This window comes from Diabrotica virgifera, chromosome 7 (assembly GCF_917563875.1).
Source record: "Diabrotica virgifera virgifera chromosome 7, PGI_DIABVI_V3a".
In the NCBI taxonomy this organism is placed as follows: Eukaryota; Metazoa; Arthropoda; class Insecta; order Coleoptera; family Chrysomelidae; genus Diabrotica; species Diabrotica virgifera.
In genome coordinates, this window is record NC_065449.1 from 140367932 (window position 1) to 140391882 (window position 23951).

General features: G+C 33.6%; 1 protein-coding gene across 1 annotated transcript in view; it reads right to left on the reverse strand.

Annotated features, from left to right (window-relative positions):
* Positions 1-1550: 1550 nt before the first annotated feature.
* Positions 1551-23951, reverse strand: part of LOC126888066 (uncharacterized) — a 131547-nt gene continuing 109146 nt past the window's right edge. The window contains exons 7-8 of the mRNA XM_050656084.1: positions 12017-12290; positions 1551-2165 (exon numbers count right to left, since the gene is read on the reverse strand). Of these exons, the coding sequence (XP_050512041.1) occupies positions 1611-2165; positions 12017-12290 (829 nt within the window). The 3' untranslated portion in view covers positions 1551-1610. The remainder of the gene's footprint in view (positions 2166-12016; positions 12291-23951) is intronic.

A 23951-nucleotide genomic window follows, 5' to 3' on the forward strand; every position in this document is an offset into this window, starting at 1 on the left:
AACTATTTAGGGAAAGAGATTTCTGACTTAGACAGTGACTCTTCTGTAGATAATTGCTCAGTATCATCTAACTCCGAATCTGTTAACAACATTCAACTCGATACTTCAATGGAACATTGATGGATTTTTCCATCGTCTCCCTATGCTACAGCTTCTTTTATCTAAATATTCTCCAGATATTATTTGTCTACAGGAGACAAACTTAAAGACCAATCAGTTGTACAATTCAAAACATTTCACTTGTTTCCACAATCCGAAACATCCTTTTAAAAAGTTGCTAAAATACCAGCTTTCCCAAGCTCATGAACATGGAAGAAGCGTTCAATTTGTATGGGTTCCCTCACACGTCGGAATAACAGGAAATGAAGAAGCTGACAGGACTGCACGAGAGGCAATTTTAAGTGATTTTTTCGAGCCGATAGACAAGTGTGTTTCCAGTGACTTAAAAGCATATTTTAAAAATAAAGTGTTGTGTTTGTGGCGAAATGAGTGGTCTCAATCTAATTCTAAGTTAAATAAAATAAAAAATAATGTGTCTCAGTGGTTTCCATCGTCGCGCAATAGACCAGAACAAATTGCGCTTGCGCGTTTACGTCTAGGACATACCAGGTTAACGCACTCTTACCTTTTCACAAAGAGTAATCCACCTATATGCGATCAGTGTAACGTCCGATTAACAGTCGAACACTTTTTAATAGTTTGTAGTAAATATGACCAAGAAAGACAGCGCTACAAGATCCCAAACGCTCTACCACAGGCTCTAGGTCAAAACTATTCCTGCGACAATATAGTTAATTATCTAAAATCCATAAACATTCTGTACAACCTGTAGTTGTTTACTTTTGTTATTTATATTTTGTTCCGTCGCTAATAACCTTTTGGTGGATGCGACTTCTTTTTCTAATAAAAAAAAAAAATAAATAAATTTAGACATAGGGAATGTTATCTAAAAATTAAAGTACGGTAATGGTACTTTTGAATAGTGATATAAAATACAGGGTGTTCCATTTAAAATTACTGAGAAAATAATGTACTTGCGTTTTGACTCACCCTGTATTTGATATAAAGAAAATTAGCAATATCGACCATTCTTGAAAATTTTGACAATAGGTTAAAAAATATGGCATTAATAAACCATTGTTGTTTTGCTTATTTTTATTTATACAGGGAGTTGAACTTGTTACGATTTTCATATAAAATTGGTTATAACTTTGTAAATACCCTGTATAACATAACAAACCTTTATATTTTTGGGATGGAGAAGTTAACAGGATTTTGAATTTAAAATAAAATATAGAGTGTTCCATTAAAAAAAAACATAAGTTTGGTCTGCCACTGTGTTATCGAACACCCTGTAACATTCTAACTAATTTTGTAATGGGAAGCTCAAAGGTTGCTAAAATTTTTGTTATTACCTTTTATTGCTATCTATTACTATAGCGGAGCTATTGAGCTTTACCCTACTAATCAATCACCCTGTATGGTCATATTGCAGGATGCATACCCTTTAAAGCATGCGACAAAACTATAGACAATACGGAAAAAGATAATTAGTATATAGTATAATTTTAATAAACATTAAATAAATACATTATCATTATTATCACCATTTAAGCACCAATTTCAGTTCTTTCCGGTTCGACGAACATCACACTTTTCCTTGGTACACCAGAAGCACCGGTACTCATTCTTTGTGCCATGGCGTGTGTATCACTAGGTTTCTTTTTTAGTTTTACAACCGATGATCGCTTGTTGAAAGAAGCACTAGGTCCGACTTGAGCAGCTGCAGAATTATAGGAATTATAAAGATTGGTTAGATTTAAGTTCACATTACTTTTCAGTTGTTGTGATAACTGGTAGTCGAATTGTATGGAGTTTCTGAGTGGAGTAGCAGGAGGCACGTCATTCATCGACTTCACCAATGACCGCTTGTATGTATTTTCTGCTACTTCAATTTCAAATTTAAATTCACGGGCTTCTTCAGTAAAAGCAGACGACGTACTTTCTAGCATTCGTGTCAAGTAGAAAGCTTGTTTTAGATAAAATAAAGGCTGTAGCTGTAGTCCAAATTTATAACTATCTTTGGCTATGTCGATATATATTGTTATAAATTGAGTTAATATTGCCTTGGTTTTAAATATATCGAATGGTTTGTCACATGTCCACTAAAACAGAAAACATTAAATAAAATATTAAACCCATTATACAAAAATATTTTTTTATAATGTATTTTTATTAATATACAGGGTATTTCATTAGTAATTGTCCATATAGTAACTGGAGAAACCTTAGCACAAAATATGAAGATTTAACCTAAAACACTTAAATAAAATATTCCTCCTGACCGAGATACAGTGTTTTATTACAAATATCCTAAAATGATTTTTGCCTGTTGTTTTAACACCTTCCAATATTTTTTGTTCAAACTTGACAAACGGTTTACACATGTTAGAATACTTTAGCTAGTGTTAAAAGATAGTTTTCCGCTGTTACCAGAGGCGTGCTGTAGGGATATATACTTAATTTTCCCCCCTTTCCCCTCACAATCTGCGCCACTGTAGTAATAATCATCTCAGCATGTTTTTTTATTCTCTGTTACTTTTTACGTAAATATTATCCTCTTGTCACAATGCGATAGAGTGAGTAGTTTTGAAGTTATTTTCGTTTAAAGGTAAAGGATTAAATATGATTCTGTATTTTAAACATTAAATCAGATTATATGTTTAAAATACACATAATCTTATTGAATCCTTTACCTTTAAATGCAAATAACTTGAAAAAACTACTCACTCTATCGCATTGAGACAAAAGGATAATATTTACGTAAAAAGTAACAAAGAATCAAAAAACATGCTGAAATGATTATTACGACAATGGCGTAGATTGTGAGGGGGAAAATTAAGTATATATCCCTACAGCACGCCTCTGGTAACAGCGGAAAACTATCTTTTAACACTAGATAAAGTATTCTAACATGTCTAAACCGTTTGTCAAGTTTAAACAACAAAATATTGGAAGGTGTTAAAACAATGGGCTAAAATCATTTTAGGATATTTGTAATAAAACACTCTGTATCTCGGTAAGGAGTATTTAAGTGTTTTAGATTAAATCTTCATATTTTGTGCTAAGGTTTCTTCAGTTACTCATCATCATTCTCTTTGCCTTATCCTTTTGCGGGGTCGGCTTCCCTAATTGTATTTCTCCACACAATTCTATCTTGGGCCATATCAATGTTAATCTTCTTTGGTCTTCCTCTCCTACTCCTTCCAGGAATCTGCACTTCAGATATTCTTCGTATTGGGTGATAAACGTCTCGACGTTGAACATGACCAAACCATCTTAACCCATGCTCTCTCATTATGGCATCAATTGGTGCCACAACTAGACTTCCCCTAATATTCTCATTTCTAATTTTATCCTTCTTTGTCACTCCACTCATCCATCTAAGAATTCTCATTTCCGCCACATGCATTCATTGTTCCTCTTTCTTTTTCACTGCCCTACATTCAGTTTCGTACATCATAGCCGGTCTTATGGCTGTTTTATAGAATTTTCCCTTCAGCTTCATTGGAATTTTTCTGTCACACAACACACCACTCGCTTCTTTCCACTTCATCCATCCAGCCCTAATTCTACTGCATGCATATCGATCTTCATCTATTTCTCCATTACTCTGTAATACCGATCCTAGGTACTTAAAACTATCGCTTTTCACAATTATTTCACCATCCAAAGATACCATTTTATTTGTAGTAACACCATCTTTAAATGAACATTCCAAATACCTACTCTGTTTTTGTCCTACTAAGTTTTAAACCTTTTTCCTCCAGAGCTTGTCTCCACTGTTCCAGTTTTTGTTCTAAGTCTCTTTCACTATTTCCTATTAACACTACATCATCAGCATACATTAGGCACAATGGAATGCTACCCTGTAGTTTCGCTGTTATCTGGTCCAAAACTAATGAGAATAAATAAGGACTAAGCACCGAGCCTTGGTGCAATCCTACTTTCACCTGAAATTTATCAGTCTCTCCCACACCTGTCGTAACACTAGTCGTTACTCCCTCATACATATATCTCACAATCTTTACATATTCGTCAGGGACTCCTTTCTTATTGAGTGCCCACCACAGAATCTCTCGAGGAACTCTATCATATGCTTTCTCAAGATCAATGACATATGAGCGTTGGTCTCTTTATTCCTGTATTTTTCCATCAGTTGCCTTACAATAATATATAGTCGAATAACTATATGGACAATTACTAATGAAACACCCTGTATTAGAGATATATCTAAATTTATGTTTTATATCCTTCAAAGTCGAAAAGTGTGACGTGATAAACTGGGAAAGTCGGTTTTAGGGTCCTGACTACAAATAATGAAAAAACTAAAAGAGCGAATTTTTACATGAAATTCGTATGTTTAGCATGGCTATCCAGAAATTTCGTTACGTTTTGATCTGTAGCCGCTAGGGGTGGAGCTAGCGCGACCATTCTAGCATCGTGGCGTTGCTCCGTTCAGTACATAGAAGAGTAGAAGAGTGGGTGGGGTAGAAAGGGAACTCTATAGGCAGAACTGGTCCCGTATTCCAACACCATCGATATTTTTGGAAGCCAACTAAGCGTTTTAAATTGGAAGATTTCTGTAACGATTTGGAAGATCTCTGTAACGTTTTGGAAGATATCTGTACCGTTTTGAAAGCTTCGCTAGGCATACCAAATTCTATAATGTGCAAGTTATTAATTTTTAGTTTTTGCAATAAAATATTTTTTTTTACAGAAACCATAAAAATAAAAATAATTATTGCAAAAACAAAAAATTAATAACATGCACAAGCATAGAATTTAGCATGAGCAGCGATTATATTTAAAAAATGATACGTATGTATGCAAGAACAATAATGAAACCAACAAATGACAGTAATAATTATTATTTATATAAATTTTGACATGAATTCATTGTTTTCATAACATATAATGTAAAATAATTGTCTTTCTACCTTAGGAATTATTAACATTACCTGAAAACAACTAGGTACAGTTGAGGGAAGAAAAATAATTTATACACTGAAAAAATGTCTATTAATAACTAAAATATGAAACATTCACTTCACTAATCACTTGGGTACGGGATAAAAACAAAAACTTAATACACAAATATAAAATTGATATAAAACGCATACACAACACAACAATTACAAAATGACGCACTCAATTCAATACAAGACAACGTTGCCGTATTTTATTTAGGAAATATATTGCATGTTTGGCTAAAATCTACTAAATCAAGAATTGAAACTTTATTAACTTATTTGAATATAATTTAGGTTTTTTTATAATAAAAACAGCAGCTAACTTAACTGGAAATAAATAAGTATAACGTGAATGTAAAAAAAACAAACTTTTTTTACATTTTAACAGGGAAACAAAATGACCTAGGTACTATAATTAATTTTTATCAGTTTTATATTTAATATTTTTATATAATATTTTGTCATCCATTGATTTTAACATATGCATGTCTGGATCAAATTTGGTACAATTCCCAACCTCATTCTTTGACAAATAATCATGAAAATACATTTTTCCACCTACCTCTACCGAAAGTATACTTTTCCGCACCTGATTGTAGGGAGCAAAGTTGTACTTTTCCTCCCTAGGGAGGAAAATATTTTTCCTCCCTAGGGAGGAAAAGTAAAAGTGACGTCATGGTATTTCATTTATGAAATATAACTTATTGACGCCCTGTACAATATCTATTTTCTATTACGTAAGTATCTATACATTTTAACGTTTATTTATAAAACACCCTGTATTTTGCAGAATGGCAAAAAACAGTAAATTGTTATTTTGATTTAACAATGTTTACATTCATAATTTGACTTAAATTTGACAGTTGACAGTTATATTGTACCTACTTGTTAGTTTTAGTTTTAATAAATTTTGTTGGATAGTTACATAAATAAATTAAGTAAAAATGAAAAATGACTTGTTATTTGAGGAAGGTGGAAAAACCATATGTATAACATGGGAGTAAAGTGCCTTTTCCTCCCTTGAATGATTACTGCCCTCCGCTACGCGTCGGGCAGTAAACTTCATTCTCGGGAGGAAAAGTAGCACTTTCCTCCCTTGTTATACAAATAGCTATTTTTCTACAACCGTGTTAAAAATGCAATTTTTAGCACTCCATACGAGCGTTAAAAATGCTACTTCAAGGAACTAGTACTTTAAAAATTTTAAGGCACTGCAGTTCGTATTGACCGTATAGGCAATTTGATGTAATGTCAAAAAAATATAAAAATGGAATGTCCGTCAAGTTCAAGTAAAAGTTTTTGTAGATATTGTCCTGTAATTACGTTTGTAGAAAAAATTTTGTATGATATGCGTGTTAAAAAGTACATGTTTAAGGCACTCATGTGAATTTGCAGAACTCGCTTCGCTCATTCTGCAAACTTTCACATGCGTGCCTTAAACGTGTACTTTTAACACTTATATCATAAATAACTATTTATTCAAAAGTTTATTGCGATCATCAGTTGTAATACGATTAAAACCGGAAAAAAATCTTTCTCATTTTACGTTAATAGAAACGGGTAAACACATTATTTTTGCAAAGTTACATTTTACATACATATTTTATTTTCCGTCGTTAGCTTAATTTTAATAGCCTCACCGAATGTCAAAACTCTTCGTTATATAAATATTACCCGAAACACTACTGCACTGCTGCTTGAAACAAGAAAGTTTGGTATCAGACTCCAGTTTCATTTCTCTAATCTCTATGTATTCATACCTACGTCCTGAATCTTATTTTCGGTAATGACATTAGGAAATTGTAACAAAATGTCAAATGTAAATACTATTAAAGAGTTAATTTCATTTTAGTCATAATGCATAGTACAGAAAATGTTGATATACAGTTATGAGCGCGCTAATAACCGGCAAAATAGCTCAAAAGATGGAAAACATAATACATTGCGAAACAATAAGAGATGAAACTAGTGGAGGCGGAAATTATCGTTATAAACGTCTAAAATACCATTACATTACATAGTTTCCCACCTTTAGACGTATCAGAGGTATGACAACTGTCACTGTGAGAGTAGAATTTTATAAAATACTCCTGTCACAGACGTCTACAGGTGGAAAACTATGTAATGTAATGTTAATTAATACGTTTATAACGATACCCAAGTAGCAATTTTTCGATGCATTGGTTGTCAGTACAAACAAATGCACTGTATATAACGTTGCCCGAGAGCATTTTAAGTTGTTTCGGCCAACGTCCCCTATCCCGACTGACATTGCGATGTTACAACTTTAAGTAATACCTTTAGTTACACGAGCAACTAATTTATTACCATTGTGACAACTACATATCACAGTTCAGTTTTTTCAACAATCGCAACGACTTAAAAACGTTATAATGCTAAACTAATTTACGCCCTGGCCGACTCTGAAGTTGTCTGTCACGACCCTAGGTGTTGTTCTAGGCGTGTGACACCTTTGCGGCAACTTCAGAAGGAGAAAAAGAATTTACTTTATAACCTTATTTTTTTCTTATTATTATATGTTTTATTTTGCTGGAAATTTTCGATTTATTTAACAACCTGTTTGTTTGTTTTTTTAATAGCTGGTTTCCATTCCATTGTCCACTGTTTTATCAGTAGATTTGATAACCTTAATCTTTCAATCTTTGTATCAGCTTTGCTAGACGAGGTTGCCTGCTAGACGGGGTTGCCAGGTCAGTTTTTACTCTTTCAGTAGTTTTGCTTTCACAAAATCAGTAGATTCTTTTTAGGCCATGTAAATACAGTATACTTATACAGTAATCTGCATATCCGTCTTAACTGTCCCAAGAGGAATTCCAAAAAATTGGAAACCTAATTATTCCAAAACAACAACTGGTAATTACCATTTTTTAGCTAAAATCTACTAAATCAAAAACTAAAATATACTTAAGGATTTTTGGGATATATTTGGGATTTTTGATAATAAAAACAACAGCTAACTTAAGGGGATAGGCGCAAAATGTCGCCCGTTAAAATGTTCAATGTATTTTAAATGTTTTCATTTTTTGCGAATCCTGAGAAAACTAATAAGTATTTTGAAAAATTTAAACGCAGAAAGAAAGATTACGTTATTACCGAGGACCGAAAGTCCCTGAAAACTTCTATAATGTTTATTTTAATAAGTTACAGGGGTGAAAAAAGACAAAATGTAGTGTCATTTTAATTCCAAATATCTCATTAAAAAAAACGTTTTGGTTTTTCTAAATAATGCAGTCTTTCATTCTGCGTTTAAATTTTTCAAAAATACTTACTATAGTTTCCTCATGATTCGAAAAAAATGAATAGGTACATTTAACAACTAGAATATTTTGTCATCCACTAATTTTAACAGCTGCATGTCTGGATCAAACAATTGTTTCGCATTTAACATTAGAAACACGTGAACACAACATTTTGTGTTTTGCAAAGTTGCATATGTTTAGATATTTTAGTTTTCCATCGTTAACTTCTAATAGGCTCACCGAATGCCAGAACTCTTCAATAACACCTGAAATACTGCTTGCACTGTTACTTGAAATCTGCAAGTTTGTTACACAAGAATCCAGTTTCATTTCCCTGTAATATTCATCATCTACGTCCTGAATCTTATTTTCGGTAATGACCTAATTATTCTGAATCTTATTTTCGGTCTTAAGGCTGTATGACACTATACATTTTCTTGTATCATTTCTAATATCGTTTCTGATATGTCAAAAAAATGCATAGTGTCATACACAGATACAAGAAACGATATCAGAAACGATACAAGAATTTGTGTCAGGCACAGATTATTGTACAAGAACTGCGCCAATTTCTGCGCAAAGAGCAAAAACGTAAAACCTGCTGGTAAAACATCTAAAATGTCATAATTACTTACTCATAATGGCGGCTGAAATGAAAATGGGATAATGTATTGATGAATTTATTTGTGTTTTTGTAGGTATTATTTATAAATCTTTTATTGATACTTAATATACCGTTTGGTATGGACTACTGTTCTACTAATAACCATATATTTAGCTCCTAGTAAAGTTCAAACTATAAATTTAGGTTTCATGGTGCATAATTTTTTAATAGACGAAAATACAATAGTTCCTAATTTGGATCAAACTGAAGATAATTCTAATGCAAATATTTTAGCACAAATATCAAAACAAAATAAAAACACAAATAATCAACCTCAGTCAACGTAAAATTCTGGTTAACATTAAAATGTTAATTATATAAAAGTTTATAAATTTTATAAAATATTTAAAATCAGCTGTGTCTGTAGATGCAGTACTACCATAACGTGACACAGGGTGACAAACAAAATTTCGACCAATCACGTGCCGAATTTCATACAATTTTCGATACAAGAACTTGCATATATAGTGTCATACAGGGCACAAATGTACGTACAAGAAATGATACAAGAAAATGTATACAAGAAACGATATCAGAAACGATATTAGAAATGATACAAGAAAATGCATAGTGTCATACAGCCTTTATTTTCGGATTGGGAAATTGTAACCAAATGTGTGAAAATTAATTTAGAAATGAGGTAAATACTATTAAAAAGCAAATTTTATTTTAGTCATAACAAAATGTTGAAATATAACAAAAATCTACTAAACAATATTACCTACTAGAATATTTTAAAAAATATCAAAAATCTACCAAAAAAGTAGAAATCTCCAAAATGTGGCAACGCTGTTAAGGAGAATGCTACACTTATGACACTGGTCACATGACCTCTCTGTCACCCAATAAGAGGGTGCGTTCTAAAATGGTTGGGATAGTCAGCGCGGCCGGGCTTGGTTGGCGATTGGACTTCTAAGTTGTCTTATCGGTCTAGGGTTGGTAATAAGGTATTTTTTTAGTAATAAGGTAATATTGTTTAATGCGCCATTTTGGTTTTACTTGAGATTTTTGGGATGTAAAGAAAATGAAAATACAGAATATAAAAAATGATACCTTTTTCTGATACCTTTAAAAGCACCATGAATACATTAAATTTATACAGAACATCTTTAACATAAATTTTAACTTTTATATTAAAATTTGATTTTTTTAAATTTGCATATTTTTTGTCAAAAATGTCGTAAAAAAGTAGCGCGTGTGTTTTTTAAAGGTGAAATATCCATATTTGACGGTAATCTGAGATGCGTTTATAAATTTTCAGATCAGGTAATTTTGTTTAAGTCCTTTATGTATTTATATAAATTTAAATACCTAATACGATGTCAAAATAGTTACCATTTTGGTTTTCGCATTCACCATACAGGTGTTAAAAATATAGGTAAAAAAACATAACTAGTCTGACTCCTTGAGCAACCATTGCACGCGCAGGTTCTTTTTATAGTCGCTTCAGTTGTCTTATGCAACGCTTACGAAACGATGTTGCTTCATAGGAGGTTGCCTAGGCAACGTCAAGACAACTCAAAAATCGTCCACCAAATTAGTGCAGAATAGGGTCGTCTTCTAGGCAATAACAACGTTGTAACAAAACGTTGCCACGCGGTAGACAACGTTGTCGCGTCGACAAATTGCTACTTGGGTAATTTCCACCTCCACTAGTTTCATCTCTTTTTGTTTCGCAATGTATTATGTTTTCCATCTTTTGAGCTTTTTTGCCTGTTATTAGCGTGCTCATCACTGTATACCAAAAACCTACTAAAAAATATTGCCTACTAGAATTAAAAAAAAAATATATCAAAAATCTATCCAAAAAGTAGAAATCTGCTGAATGTGGCAACGCTGTTACAAAATAAACACAACTGTCCAACTCAAAATTCAATTGTCAAATATTCTTCTTCTTTTCAATTAGCCTTGTACCACATATATTAGCGATCCACATTATGTGTCGCCATCTCTAATTCCGGAAGCTCACTATATATATGGAACCAATTTTTTCCATTGAGTTCGCAGGGCATGGTTCAGTAGCTGTCCAGCTGTGCTAGCGCTAAGTCACTGTCTCTTCTCGATATTTTACAACAGTTGTTTGAAATGTGTGCTGCGATCGAAAACCCCGGCAGTTGAGAGGTGCGATAATAGGGTTCTTGTTGGCTAAAAACAACAAACCAATTGAAATTTATCGCCAAATTTGTGCTGTTTATGGGAACAATGTGATCACTGAAGATGGAGTGTGTCAACGGTGCATTAAATTCAAAAATGGCCGAACCAATGTATACGATGAAGAACGAAGTGGACGGCCAAACATTGTAATTGATAAACTTGTCTCTTCAATTCAAGTAGGAGATGTTTCCCCATCCTCCGTATAGTCCGGATCTTGCACCTAGCGACTACCACCTGTTTCGATCAATGAAGACCTGGCTTGCAACGCAGAGCTTTTATGACGATGCTGAGCTACGGGACGGCGTTGGACACCTGGTTGAAGTCTTAGGTGGCTGAGTTTTATGACAATGGTATTTCAAAGCTAGTTCACCGCTATGATAATTGCCTGAATTTGTTGGGAGCTTATGAAGAAAAATGCAGTTAGATATTTAAAACTAGTATAGTAAAATCAATTCACATATAGAATAAGAAATAAACATGACTATGCTTTGTTTTTAAACCAGGAGTAGAAACAAAATGTCAGACAGATTAAAAATCTAATAAATTAAAGGAATAACGCATAAAATACAAAAAATCGCTGATATTACTTAATAAACCTCTGAAATGCCAGTAGTGACAAAATTTCATAAATATCAAGAGTGTCAAAATTTCATAACAGTGGAGACCTGAGGTTGGTCCAATTAGAAACAAGCATTACGGCGACAGTAGTGTTAAAATTTCATAAATATCAATAGTGTCAAAATTTTATAACAATGGAGTAAACTTGTCTGAGGTTGATCCAATTACAAACAAGCATTACGGCACGGTAAATTTGAATTACTCCTCCTGGTTTAAAAACAGTGCATAGCTATTTAATAAAAATGAAGGGTAATGGAATATAAATGTGATTCGTTAAAAATACTTACCTCTATATCAATAGAGTCTACTGACTTTGTATCTTCCTCTTGTTTAGCTTTCTCTTTTTGCTTCTTTTCTTCTAAAATTTGGTTTCTTCTTTTCATTTCAACTAAATGTCTCCATTGTTTGTCAGCATCCTCATAGACCTTTCTTCTTGCGTTGGGCGGTCTCTCCAACATATTGGGGTTGACTAGTGTGTATCCTTGTTGTTGTGTTAACATATTGTAGAATTTTTTGTATTCGAAAGGAGGATAGAATTTCCCAGTAGAATATCGTAAACATCTGTAACAGAGAAATAATTAATTTGTTTGCGTACTTTTAACTAAAATAAGATCAGGATAAAGCAGTATTTCTTAATAAATTGAAAAAAAAAATAATAGGTCAGTACAATAAGACTAACCCCTTAATTATCAATTATTAACTGTCAATTGTTATTCTATTAATTTTACAAAACATACCAAGCATAATGAGACCGTTGGAGGAAAGTCGTATAGATTATCGGTAGTCCAAACTGATGGCGAACATACAGAATAATGCAACCATGACCGTGTGACTACACAAAGATACCAAATCTAAAAAAATCAAAAGAGGAATCGGGCAGGAAGACACGTTATCTCCCAAACTCTTTATAGTACTGGAACATGCTTTCAAACAATTGGAGTGGGACGTCAAAGGAACAAATGTCGACGGTGAAAGGTTCTCCTATGGACATACGTCCATCGTGTCCAGATATTGCTCAAAGGAACGTAGATGTGTATGCAGGCCCGACCAGAGGGGGGGCAGGGGGGCAAAATCCCCGGGGCCCAAGGGGGCCCGGCCGTTAGCAAATTTAAAAAAATTCCTTTTATTAAAATACTTTACAACAGATTGAATTTGCTTGCGGTTTTAATTATGAAATTATTATAAGGAATATTATGCATTTGGAAAAGGCAATATGCAAGAAATTATTTCTTTGCATAAGTTACAATTAATAAAAATATATCGGGAATACATTGCGCGTGGGAGCCCCTGATCGGAAGCTCGCTCTATCGGCCACTGCCACACGATTCGCAGAAGCGCTGACCTTGGCCTTCTGAAAGAGATAGTAGGATCTTCACTGCACTCATTGTCTGATACGAGGTGGAGTGCTAGAGTAGAATGTGTAAAACCAATAGCGGCACACATAGGCAAAATCATTGAGGCAGTTTCATCATTGTTGAATCTTAACGTAACTGTTGAAACGAGAGCCACAATCAATGGGGTTTTAGAATATCTTAACACCTTCAAGTGCATCCTCATGGCGTCAATTTGGGTGAAAGTGTTGGTCCCCATCAACTACAGAAGTCGACTACTTCAAACTATGGACGCTACTTTGGATATTGAGAGTAGTAATATAGAGAGCCCAATTGATGATTTAAGTGCCTTAAAAAATAACTGAGACAAGATATTGTCTGAATGCAAACATGTTGCAAATGCTTATGGTATCGAACCGGAACTCTCCACTTCCCGTGCGAGAAAGAGGAAGACTTTTCACGATGAAACAGCTACAGAAGATGTAATGTTAAATTTATCCCCGGAAGAACGCTTCAAAACAGAAGTTTTTTACACAATAATTGATGTTTTGGTGGCCAACCTGAAAACGAGGTTCACAGCACTGAGAGAAATCGAAATGAAATTTTCATTTTTATGGAAGTATAACGAAATGGACGAGAATACGATCTCAGAAAGTTCGCCGAAGAGTACAATTCAGATGTAAGCAGGGATCTAGTTGATGAAATGATTTACTTGAAAACTGTTAGTAAATCAAACATCTCAGATACGTCGCTGAAACCAGCAAAACTTTTGAACAAGCTCGTGTCCCTTAATGTGACAAATCTTTTCCCCAATGTGTGCATTGCTCTTCGCATATTCTGTTGCCTACCAGTATCCGTTGCTCAGGCCGAGAGATCATTTAGTGTTTTGAGCCGAATTAAGAATTGTTTAAGATGTACTATGGGTCAACAACGATTATCTGATTTGGGACTGTTAAGCATAGAGTCGAAACTTGCAAAAACTCTTGATTTCGACCACGTGATCCAAAACTTTGCGGATATGAAAGCAAGAAAAGTTATGTTGTAACTAACAGTTCTATTGTAAATAATTAAAAACAAAGTTTAATTGTTAAAACTGTTTTAATTTTCTTCCTTCCTGTGTCAATAGCATGAGTGTTCACTATTACATATCCCAGTTTATGAGTTATCAGATTTTTGGGAATTTTCGTTCAACTGGGTTTGGGGGGGGGGCCGGCCGGGTCTCATCCCCGGGGCCCGGCCTGGCTCTGGGCGGCCCTGTGTGTATGGTGTGCAGGGAAACACTTAACGGCGGAATAACATAAACCAAAAAATGCACCACCCAAATGTGTCCAGTGTTGCGTTGTTAAAAAACCTACTTTACCTCCTAAACTCTACAAGGGAGATAGAACAAAAAATTAAATAGAGGAACAACAGAATGGAAATGCTACTAATTACCACAGCTGTGGGTGAAAAACGTGATATAATTCAGGAATTTTTGAAACCTACCAGGTGTTGTAAAGGACGATGGCAGGAATAACTTCTACTAAAATGTAACCAAAAATTTTATGCGGTTTTTTATTTACGAAGTTTTTCATTTGCTAAATTTGCAATTTTTAAAGATATTTAATTTTGCAGCTTAGGATATTTATTTTAGAGAAAAACTTTTAAATAGAAAACTGTAGTAAATTAAAAAACCTACAATTTGAGCTATGGCAAGTTTAATTTCGTTAATGCGTTATTGTAAAACAGCCTGCGAAAGGTTCAAAATGGCCGTTTTTTGCAATTGCATTATTTATTGTAAAAATAACTTTTATGTATTTTTAAGGTTTAAAAGGAAGATCTTTGAAAACCAAACCTAAAAAAAATTGTAGGGCCCGATTGGTGATTTTGTTGCTTAGATATTATAATTCGTTTATTCCAAGGGGACAAATCCAAAATAAATGCGTATAAGATTTTTCAACCTCTTATTTCGGGTTTGAAAATAAGGGGGCAAATTTCATTATAAACATTTAGATATGAAGCCGCCCCTGTACATCCTATCAGTTTCTAACTTCCAGGTTATTGTTGCTGAAGACAAAATAAAGATTCAAAACAAAATAAAAATGTTCTACGACCAACTGAAGCCGAGATAATTGTTTTTTTTTTCTTAAATCGTAGTGACTTTATTTATAACAATTAAGCAATTATTTCACAGTCATTGACTAAAGAAAGACTTATATTATCTTTAAATAAAAATTATTTTAACCGAAAATTACATGTAATTATTAAAAATGATTTTTAAAGTGTAGTGGAGATTTATTTTTCGTTACGAATGTGATTTATTTTGTCGGTTGCCCTTAGCAACGGTTAGCAACTTATAATATATTGAATCACGGTTTTTGCTTTAAATTTTAAAGCATCGCTTGGATTGACATGAAATTTGGCACACATATAGATAACATGTCAAAGAATAAAAATGATATTGGGCCTCTGTGTGCTTTTGTCCCGGGGGCGAGGTTTAACCCTTATAATGGGTGAAAAAATATATGTTCAAAATAAGTTCGGAAATGGATAAAACGTCTAATTCTAGGCACCTAAATCTAAATTTCAAAGTGAATTATTTCAACGTGAAATAACCAAAAACTCATGCACTTTTTGGAGAAAAATCATTACAACTTTTTTAAGGTGATTAAAAAAATATGTATATCTGTTTTTTAAAAAAGTGTATAGCATCAAAAGTAAGCACGTTACGCTGAAAATAAAGCTAGTCTCTTTTTTTGTCAAAAAAAACTCAGGAGAGTCTCCCCCTAATAAGCATCAAAAATTAAATTAATCCATTTTACTTCAATGTTGTTTTACTCGTGTATGTGTCGTTTATATCTGTAAGTTTCATCGGTTCAAAGTGCTTATTTTTAAGGGGCTGTAGTTAAAAGGACTTGAACTAGTCAATAATCACGAGTGTATGCAAATTTAGAACAGCCATGTATTAACCAATCAATTTTTGCCTTCCAAAAAAAAAGCAAAAAATCCAAAATATTCACAAAAGCAAAAACTACATTTTTTTACTCTTTGTGATTTTTGGTCACACTAATAAATTTTAAGTTATTTTGGAAAAAAAAATTTTTTTCAAAATTAAAAATTAAAACAGATTTAAAACTTTAAAACCAATTTTTTTAATAAGCCCTTTGAACTGATGATACTTACAGATCATATAAATAATACATGAGCACAGTAACTTGTGAAGCGGTAATGATTAATTTGATTTAAGATGGTAATTAGAGGGTGAATTTCCCGAGTTCTTTGTACCAAAAAAGAGATTAACTTTATTTTCAGTGTAACTTGCTTACTTTTGATGCTATAAACATTTTTTAAAAACAGATATACAAATTTTTTTTAAACATTTAAAAAAGTTGTAATAATTTTTCTCCAAAAAGTGCATGATTTTTTGATTATTTCAGGTTAAAATAATTCACTTTGAAATTTGACGGATATGAACCTATTTTTCATTAGCTAGAACTTTGTTTCTACTGGGTCTAGTGTGTTTCTCAACCGCCGGTCCGTGGAAAAATTTTGCCGGTCCACAGAAAATATGTTGCATATGCAAACCCCCGCGAATTTCGCGCTCTGATACAGTGACATCCAACAGCCTATTCTGTGCCTGTGAACTGATGGAGCAGCTAATATGACAGGAAAGTACTGTGGTGTTGCTAAAAAAATTCAAGAAGTTTCGTCCTCAGATCCCATCATTACACATTGTGTCATACATCGACAACATTTAGTAACGAGAAATTTGTTACCAGGACCAGGATTAAATGTTCTTTTGCGAATTTATAAAAATCGTGAATTTTAATAAGAACAGAGATTTAAATTCAAGATGATTTGCAATACTTTGCCAAGAAGTAGGGGCAGAATATCACTTGTAACTACAACTAATAACTATTACTTCATGCTGAAGTAAGATGGTTGTCTCGGGGTAAAGTAATGACAAAACTATTTGAATTACGAACAGAAGTGAAAATGTTTCTAAATGAAAAAAAAATCTTCATTATCGAATTATTTTTTCGTTACAGAATAGGTAGCAAAACTGGCCTATCTGCGCGACATATTTTCTTACGTTAACGATTTAAATTAAAGTCTTCAGGGTAGTACAACAGATATATTTAATTTGCACAGCAAAATAGATGCTTTTAAGAAAAAGATTAAGTGTTGGTTAACGCAAGTTAAACAAAATAATTGTCAAATATTCTCCGCTTACTTAGATTTCCTAAATACCAAAAAAGAATTAAATTATATAAATAAAACGTAATGCAACAATTTATATCTATTTACAAGCATTGTATGATGGGTTTGAAAAATATTTTCCCACAGACATTGGTGTACCTACTTGAGAGTAATTTATTGATAACAAATCCTTTCATTTATAGTGTTAACAAAATGAGCCAGGGATACAAAATGGGTAACCGAACCATGTGAATACATACTTTGCTACGCAGATGATGCAATCTTAATAGCCGAAAACCAAGATGACTTACAACGCCTACTACAAAAATTCAAAACAACCGCCGAAAAGTATAACCTGACACTATCCATAGAGAAAACCCAATCGATGATAATATCCAAGAACCCAATTAGATGTAAATTAGTAGTGGACGACCATATAATCGAACAGGTAATGGATTGTAGATACTTGGGTGTGGAAATATCTAGCGTCAGGCATCTGTGACAAGAACCAAAACAGCACGCAACGAAAGCAGCGAGAATATCTGATTTCTTGAGGGATATAATCTGGCGGAATAAATATATGAGCACCGAAAGCAAAGTCCGCATTTATAAGACATGTGTTAGACCCATACCGACATACGCAGCTGAGACAAGGGCCGAGAGAGCAAAGACCAAACAAATAATCAGAATAACAGAGATGAAAACCCTAAGATCCATAAGAGGTATCACACTCAGAGATAGAATACGAAACGAAGACAGATTGAGAGGGCTAGGCGTTCAAGACGTAGTGAGATCGATGGACAAGAGCACGACGACGCATGTGGAGACCACGTAGATCGGATGGACCCTGAACGTATGGCGAAATGGGCGAAGACACAGAAGTCCAACACCAAGCGACCCATAGAAAGACCCAAAAACGATGGTATGAGAGCTGGAGCTTCAGATCGCAGCAAATACTATAACAGAAGAAACAGGACATAGTCCTATTACAAGAAGAATAAGAATAAGAAGAAATCCTTTCATAGAATATGATAATCTTCAATTAAACAATCAAGGAAAACAACACATTTTAACATTTTGTTCTGATTTGACGTTAAAGGTAAATTTTTCGACAATGACATCCAATGAATTTTGGATCAAAATGAAAGAAGAATATCCCACTCTTCACAACCAGGCTATGAAGATGTTGCTCCCTTTTGCCACAACATATTTATGTGAAGCGGGATTTTCGACAATGACGACAACTAAAAACAAAGCGAGGAATTGGTTGTCGATAAACACGTGACTTCGATTAGCACTAACCAATTTACAACCCGAAATGGACACTGTTATACAGAAGAAATAGACAATCACATTAAACTGTTAAAAATTTTGTGAAAATAGTTTTTGTAATTTTAGTTTTCAATAATAATTTATTAACATGTAGGTAATACATATTTGAAAAAATTATTGGTCCGCTAAAAATTATCCTAACTATTACCGGTCCGCTAAAAATTATTGGTCTGCTAAAAATTATCCCAAGTATTACCGGTCCCTGATAATAAAAAGGTTGAGAAACACTGGTCTAGAGTCTAAATAGAGTTCATGCATACATCAAATTTTAAATTTTTAATTTGCTATATTTTTGACAAAAATGTTTTTTCAATAAAATACTTACTTTTTGAGTTATTTGTCAAAAACCCCCCAGAAACGTGTTTTTCTTTTGTTGAAAAATGAAGGCATTTATTCGAAAACAACTTAAAAAGTACTAACTTGGTGAAAAAATGCTATAGAACAAAAGGTGCTTAGAATTAGACGTTTTATCCATTTCCGAACTTATTTTGAACATATATTTTTTCACCCCTTATTAGGGGTGAAACTCACCCCAGGACAAAAGCACACAGAGCCCATTATCATTTTTATTCTTTGACATGTTATCTATGTGTTTGCTCAATTTCATGTCAATCCAAGCGGTGCTGTAAAATTTAAAGCAAAAACCGTGATTCAATGTATTATAAGTTGCTAGCCGTTGCTAAGGGCAACCGACACAATAAATCACATTCGTAACGAAAAATAAATCTCCACTACACTTTATAAATCATTTTTAATAATTAAATGTAATTTTCGGTTAAAATAATTTTATTTTAAGATAATATAAGTCTTTCTTTAGTCAATGACTGTGAAATAATAGTCACTACGATTATTACATACTAATGGAATAAAGTCACTACGATTTAAAAAAAAAAACAAAAACAATTATCTCGGCTTCAGTTGGTCGTAGAAAATTTTTATTTTGTTTTGAATCTTTATTTTGTCTTCAGCAACAATAACCTGCAACTTAGAAACTCATAGGATGTACAGCGGCGGCTTCAGTTATAAATGTTTATAACGAAATTTGGCCAATTACTTTCAAACCCGAAATAAGAGGTTGAAAATGTTATACGCATTTATTTATATCAGAATATGAAAATATAAGTCTTTAGAAGGAGAGTGGATCTTGGATTAGCTCTCTACGATTTTTTTGAAAAAGGATTTGACCCCTTGGGATAAACAAGTTATAATATCTAAGCAACAAGTTCACCAATCGGGCTCTACTTTTTTTTATGTTTGGTATTAGAAGATCTTTATTTTAAAGCATTAACAAAATACATAAGAGTTATTTTTACAATAAATAATGCAATTGCAAAAAACGGCCATTTTGGACTTTTCGCCGGCTGTTTTGCAATAACTTATATTAACAAAATTAAACTCTCCATAGCTCAAATTGTAGGTTTTTTCATTTACTACAATTTTCTATTTAAAAGTTTTTCTCTAAAATGAATATGCTAAGATGCGAAATTAAAAATCTTTAAAAATTGAAAATTTAAGAAATGAAAAACGCCATAAATAAAAAACCGGATAAAATTTTTGGTTACATTTTAGTAGAAGTTATTCCTGGCATCGTCCTTTACAACACCTGGTAGGTTTCAAAAATTCCTGAGTTATATCCTGAATCGACCTATTTTTCACCCACAACTTGGACTAAATGTACCTAAGTACTGAGCAACAAAATTCAACTAGCGTAATTACCAAAACAAAACATAATTATAGTCAAATAACTGCAGGAAACACAGAAAAACATTGCGAGATCAAGAATTAGGTGAACAAAGATTGAAAACAGATAATGGTACAGAGTAGACAGATTAGATAAGCTAGATGATCGTATCTCAAAATTGTAATATAGCGCACAAATGGCAAGTTAAAAAAGTTTAATCAAATTAGAATACTAAAATAGAATACAAAGGGTTATTGCAGCATCAACAAGAGCTACAAATATTCCTTGAATTATAAAAAAATTGATATCTGCCTTATTGCTGAGATGCATTTCACTAAGGAATCATTTTTATCAAATTTAAGGTATATTTTATGTATCACACTATCCATCCAGACTATTCAGAAGAGGACAGAATTGCAGTTGTAATAAATGAATCCATATTACATAACGAAGAAAAGAATTATGAAACGGTATAAATAAAGACTACATCTTTTATAATTAAAACAAAGACATATGAGATCACACACATGCTGAATTTCTAGATAGACAAGACTATAAAATTATAACTGAAGAAGATTTAAATGCAAAACATACCCACTTGGGATCTAAATTAATAACAGCTAAAGGCAAAGAACTACTAACAGTTAACAGTTTGCAATAATCTCAAATGTCAAACACTATCAACTGGAAACCCTAGTACTAACCATATCTATAAATTTTATACACGTGAAAAAAGCTTGGGATATGAATTCCGATCACACGTTCTTCTTACATTGAGTGAAAAGAAATAAAGCGTCTGGAAGCAATAGAATCCTAACAAAACCAATGCAAGAAGTTGGAAAATAAATCAGCAGTATTGCAAGAAAAACTCATATCTTATAATGTTATGAGTGCCCATTACTATCAGGTCACATCGTAGTACTACAGGACACACTCTAGGATTTTTGACATGGTTACCTACTATTAGGTAGTCTTTAATTCCCTATACGTGGTCCGATAAGTACTTAGCCTCTCCGCCCGATGGCGTTACTGTCGCAAGAGAAAACTACCATCGTGTATATACATTCTTGTAGACGCCATTTTTTCCAAATACCAGCCAAATCGGACTCGTAGAGCGTAGTTTTGTTTTGACCGCGAGTGTAAGCGGGCGTGTTTCGGGGTTCTAGAAAAATGAAAAAGAGTAATATCGGTCGGTGATTCGACTCTTGTTTTTAGAAGGGAAATCCCGCAGTGAAATCAAAAAGCGCCTGAATGCTGTAAACGGTGACTCTTTTCCTTCGATGGAAACCGTCAAAAATTGGTTTAAAGAGTTTCAAAATAGTGGCACTCGGTTTTTGATAAGTCACTCCCAGGTGCCCCGAAAACGGCTACCACTGAGGATACCGTGAAAGAAATAAACGATCTCGTATTAGTAGGCCGCCGACTGAAGGTGCGTGCGATAGCTGAGACAGTTAGTAGGCATCTCAAAAGATCTCGTTGGTCATATCTTGCATGAAATCTTAGGCATAAAAATGCTGTTGGCGCGATAGCTGCCGCATTTTTTTAACTTCGAACAATAAACGCAACCATGAGACCACTTCAGAGCAGTGTCTGATGCTGTTTAAGCATAATCCAAATGAGTTTCTACGTTGTTTCATAACCATCGACTAAACATGGTTCCACTGATATACACCAGAGACCAAGCAACAGTCGATACAGTGGACGTCATCCCGAGAACGTGCTCAGAGGAGGGCGAAGACTGTCCAATCGGCCGGAAAGGTGATGGCCACCATTTTCTGAGATTTACAACATGTGATCTATATCCACTTCCTGGAAAAGGGCAAAACGATCACACGGTTTTACTATGCCGCATTATTGGCCAGATTCGACGCCGACTTACAGAAAAAATAGCCCCAATTGGGGAAGAAATAAATACTCTTTCACCATGACAACTCTCCGGCGCACACCTCCGCCATCGCCAAATTGGTCGAATTGGGCTACAAACTGTTGTTCCATCCAACAAATTCTCCAGATTTGGGGCTGTACGACTTTTTTTTGTTTCCAAACTTGGAAACGTAAATCGCCAGGTAGAAATTTAAGTCGAATAAGGAGTTCATCACCGCCACGGAAGCCTACTTTGCAGACCTCGAGAAAAAGTATTTTTCAGACGGGTTAAAGAAAGTGGAGCATCGCTGGGTCAAGTGTATCGATCTAAAAGAACACTACGTTCAGAAATAAATCGCCATTTTTCCAAAAATTTCGTTTTGATTTTAAAGGTTAACTACTTATCGGACCGCCCTAGTAAATAATTATTAGGAAAGTTACACTGAGAAACACTGGTTACAGGATAAATCCCTTCTTTTTTCTTTCTTGACTGGCTTTACAACTCGGGGTGAGTCTTCACCGCATCCACTATGGCCCTGTTTTCGTAAATGTTTATTTAAAAAATACATATACAAGGGGAGAAAACTAAACACATTTGCTGACCAATTTCAATTTTTCCTCTATTTTGAACCCTGTTATAAAACTGTACCAACTTGTAGAAAAGCCATATTTTTAGAAAGGGTACAACAAAAGGGGAGGAGTATGCATCTATTTAGCAAATGAAATTACTAATATTTTTTCAATAACTAATAAAACAATAGACTTGCCAGGTATAGAAATTATCCATTTGCTTGTTACTAACAATTCTTTTACATTTAATATAGTTTGCATATACCGACCTCCGGATACAGTACTTACTGAGGACAATATGCTTATTGACAAACTTGAGGAATTATCATCCCTTGAAAATCTCATTGTCGTTGGAGATTTCAATTTTCCTGAGATTAGCTGGCCCATTATTTCCAAAACTGACACTATTAACTCCCAAAATTTGTTTAAAAACTTTGTCATGAACTCAAACTTAATTCAACTAATAACTGAACCTACAAGGTTTAGAGTTAATAATCATCCTTCAATTTTAGACTTATTTTTTACAAATGATGATCAATTAGTTTCTACACTTGATGTGTCCTCTCCTGTGGGTATTTCTGACCACTCACTTATTACTGCTCACATTCAATTTAATCTAACACCACTTTGCAAAAATAATCTCGTAACGTATGCCACTACTGATTTCTTTACTGTTAATTTTGTTTTGTCCCAGATAGACTGGCAATCTATTTTTCTTAATCACCCAGATCCATCGTCAATGTGGGACTCTTTTCTTCATACTGCTATTACAATAATTTCTGATAATACAACTGAACGACAAACATACAAAAATCGATTAAAACCTTGGATTAACCTCTCAGCTATCCGCTTAATTCGACATAAACGAAAGCTTTGGCGAACGTATAAACTTACTGGTTCTCTACATGATTTTCTCGCTCACCGTAATTTTTCTAACAGAGTCAAACAATCGTTGCTAAAACTAAGAACAGAATATGAAGAATCTATCATTTCTAGTGGTAACAGTAAAAAAATTTATCGGTACATTCGCACATCTTTATCTTCTAAACTCTCCATACCATTACTTCAAAAAGGTGATGGGTCCATATGTTCTTCTAATAATGAATCTTCGGAATGTTTATCCTTATTTTTTTCTCAGGTTTTTACAGACGAACCAAATGACACCATTCCTCAAATAATGAGTCCACGTCTTCTTACAACTCTTGATAATATCTCTTTCACTCCAGATGTTATTAAACAACATTTGTCGAAACTACGCAATAATTC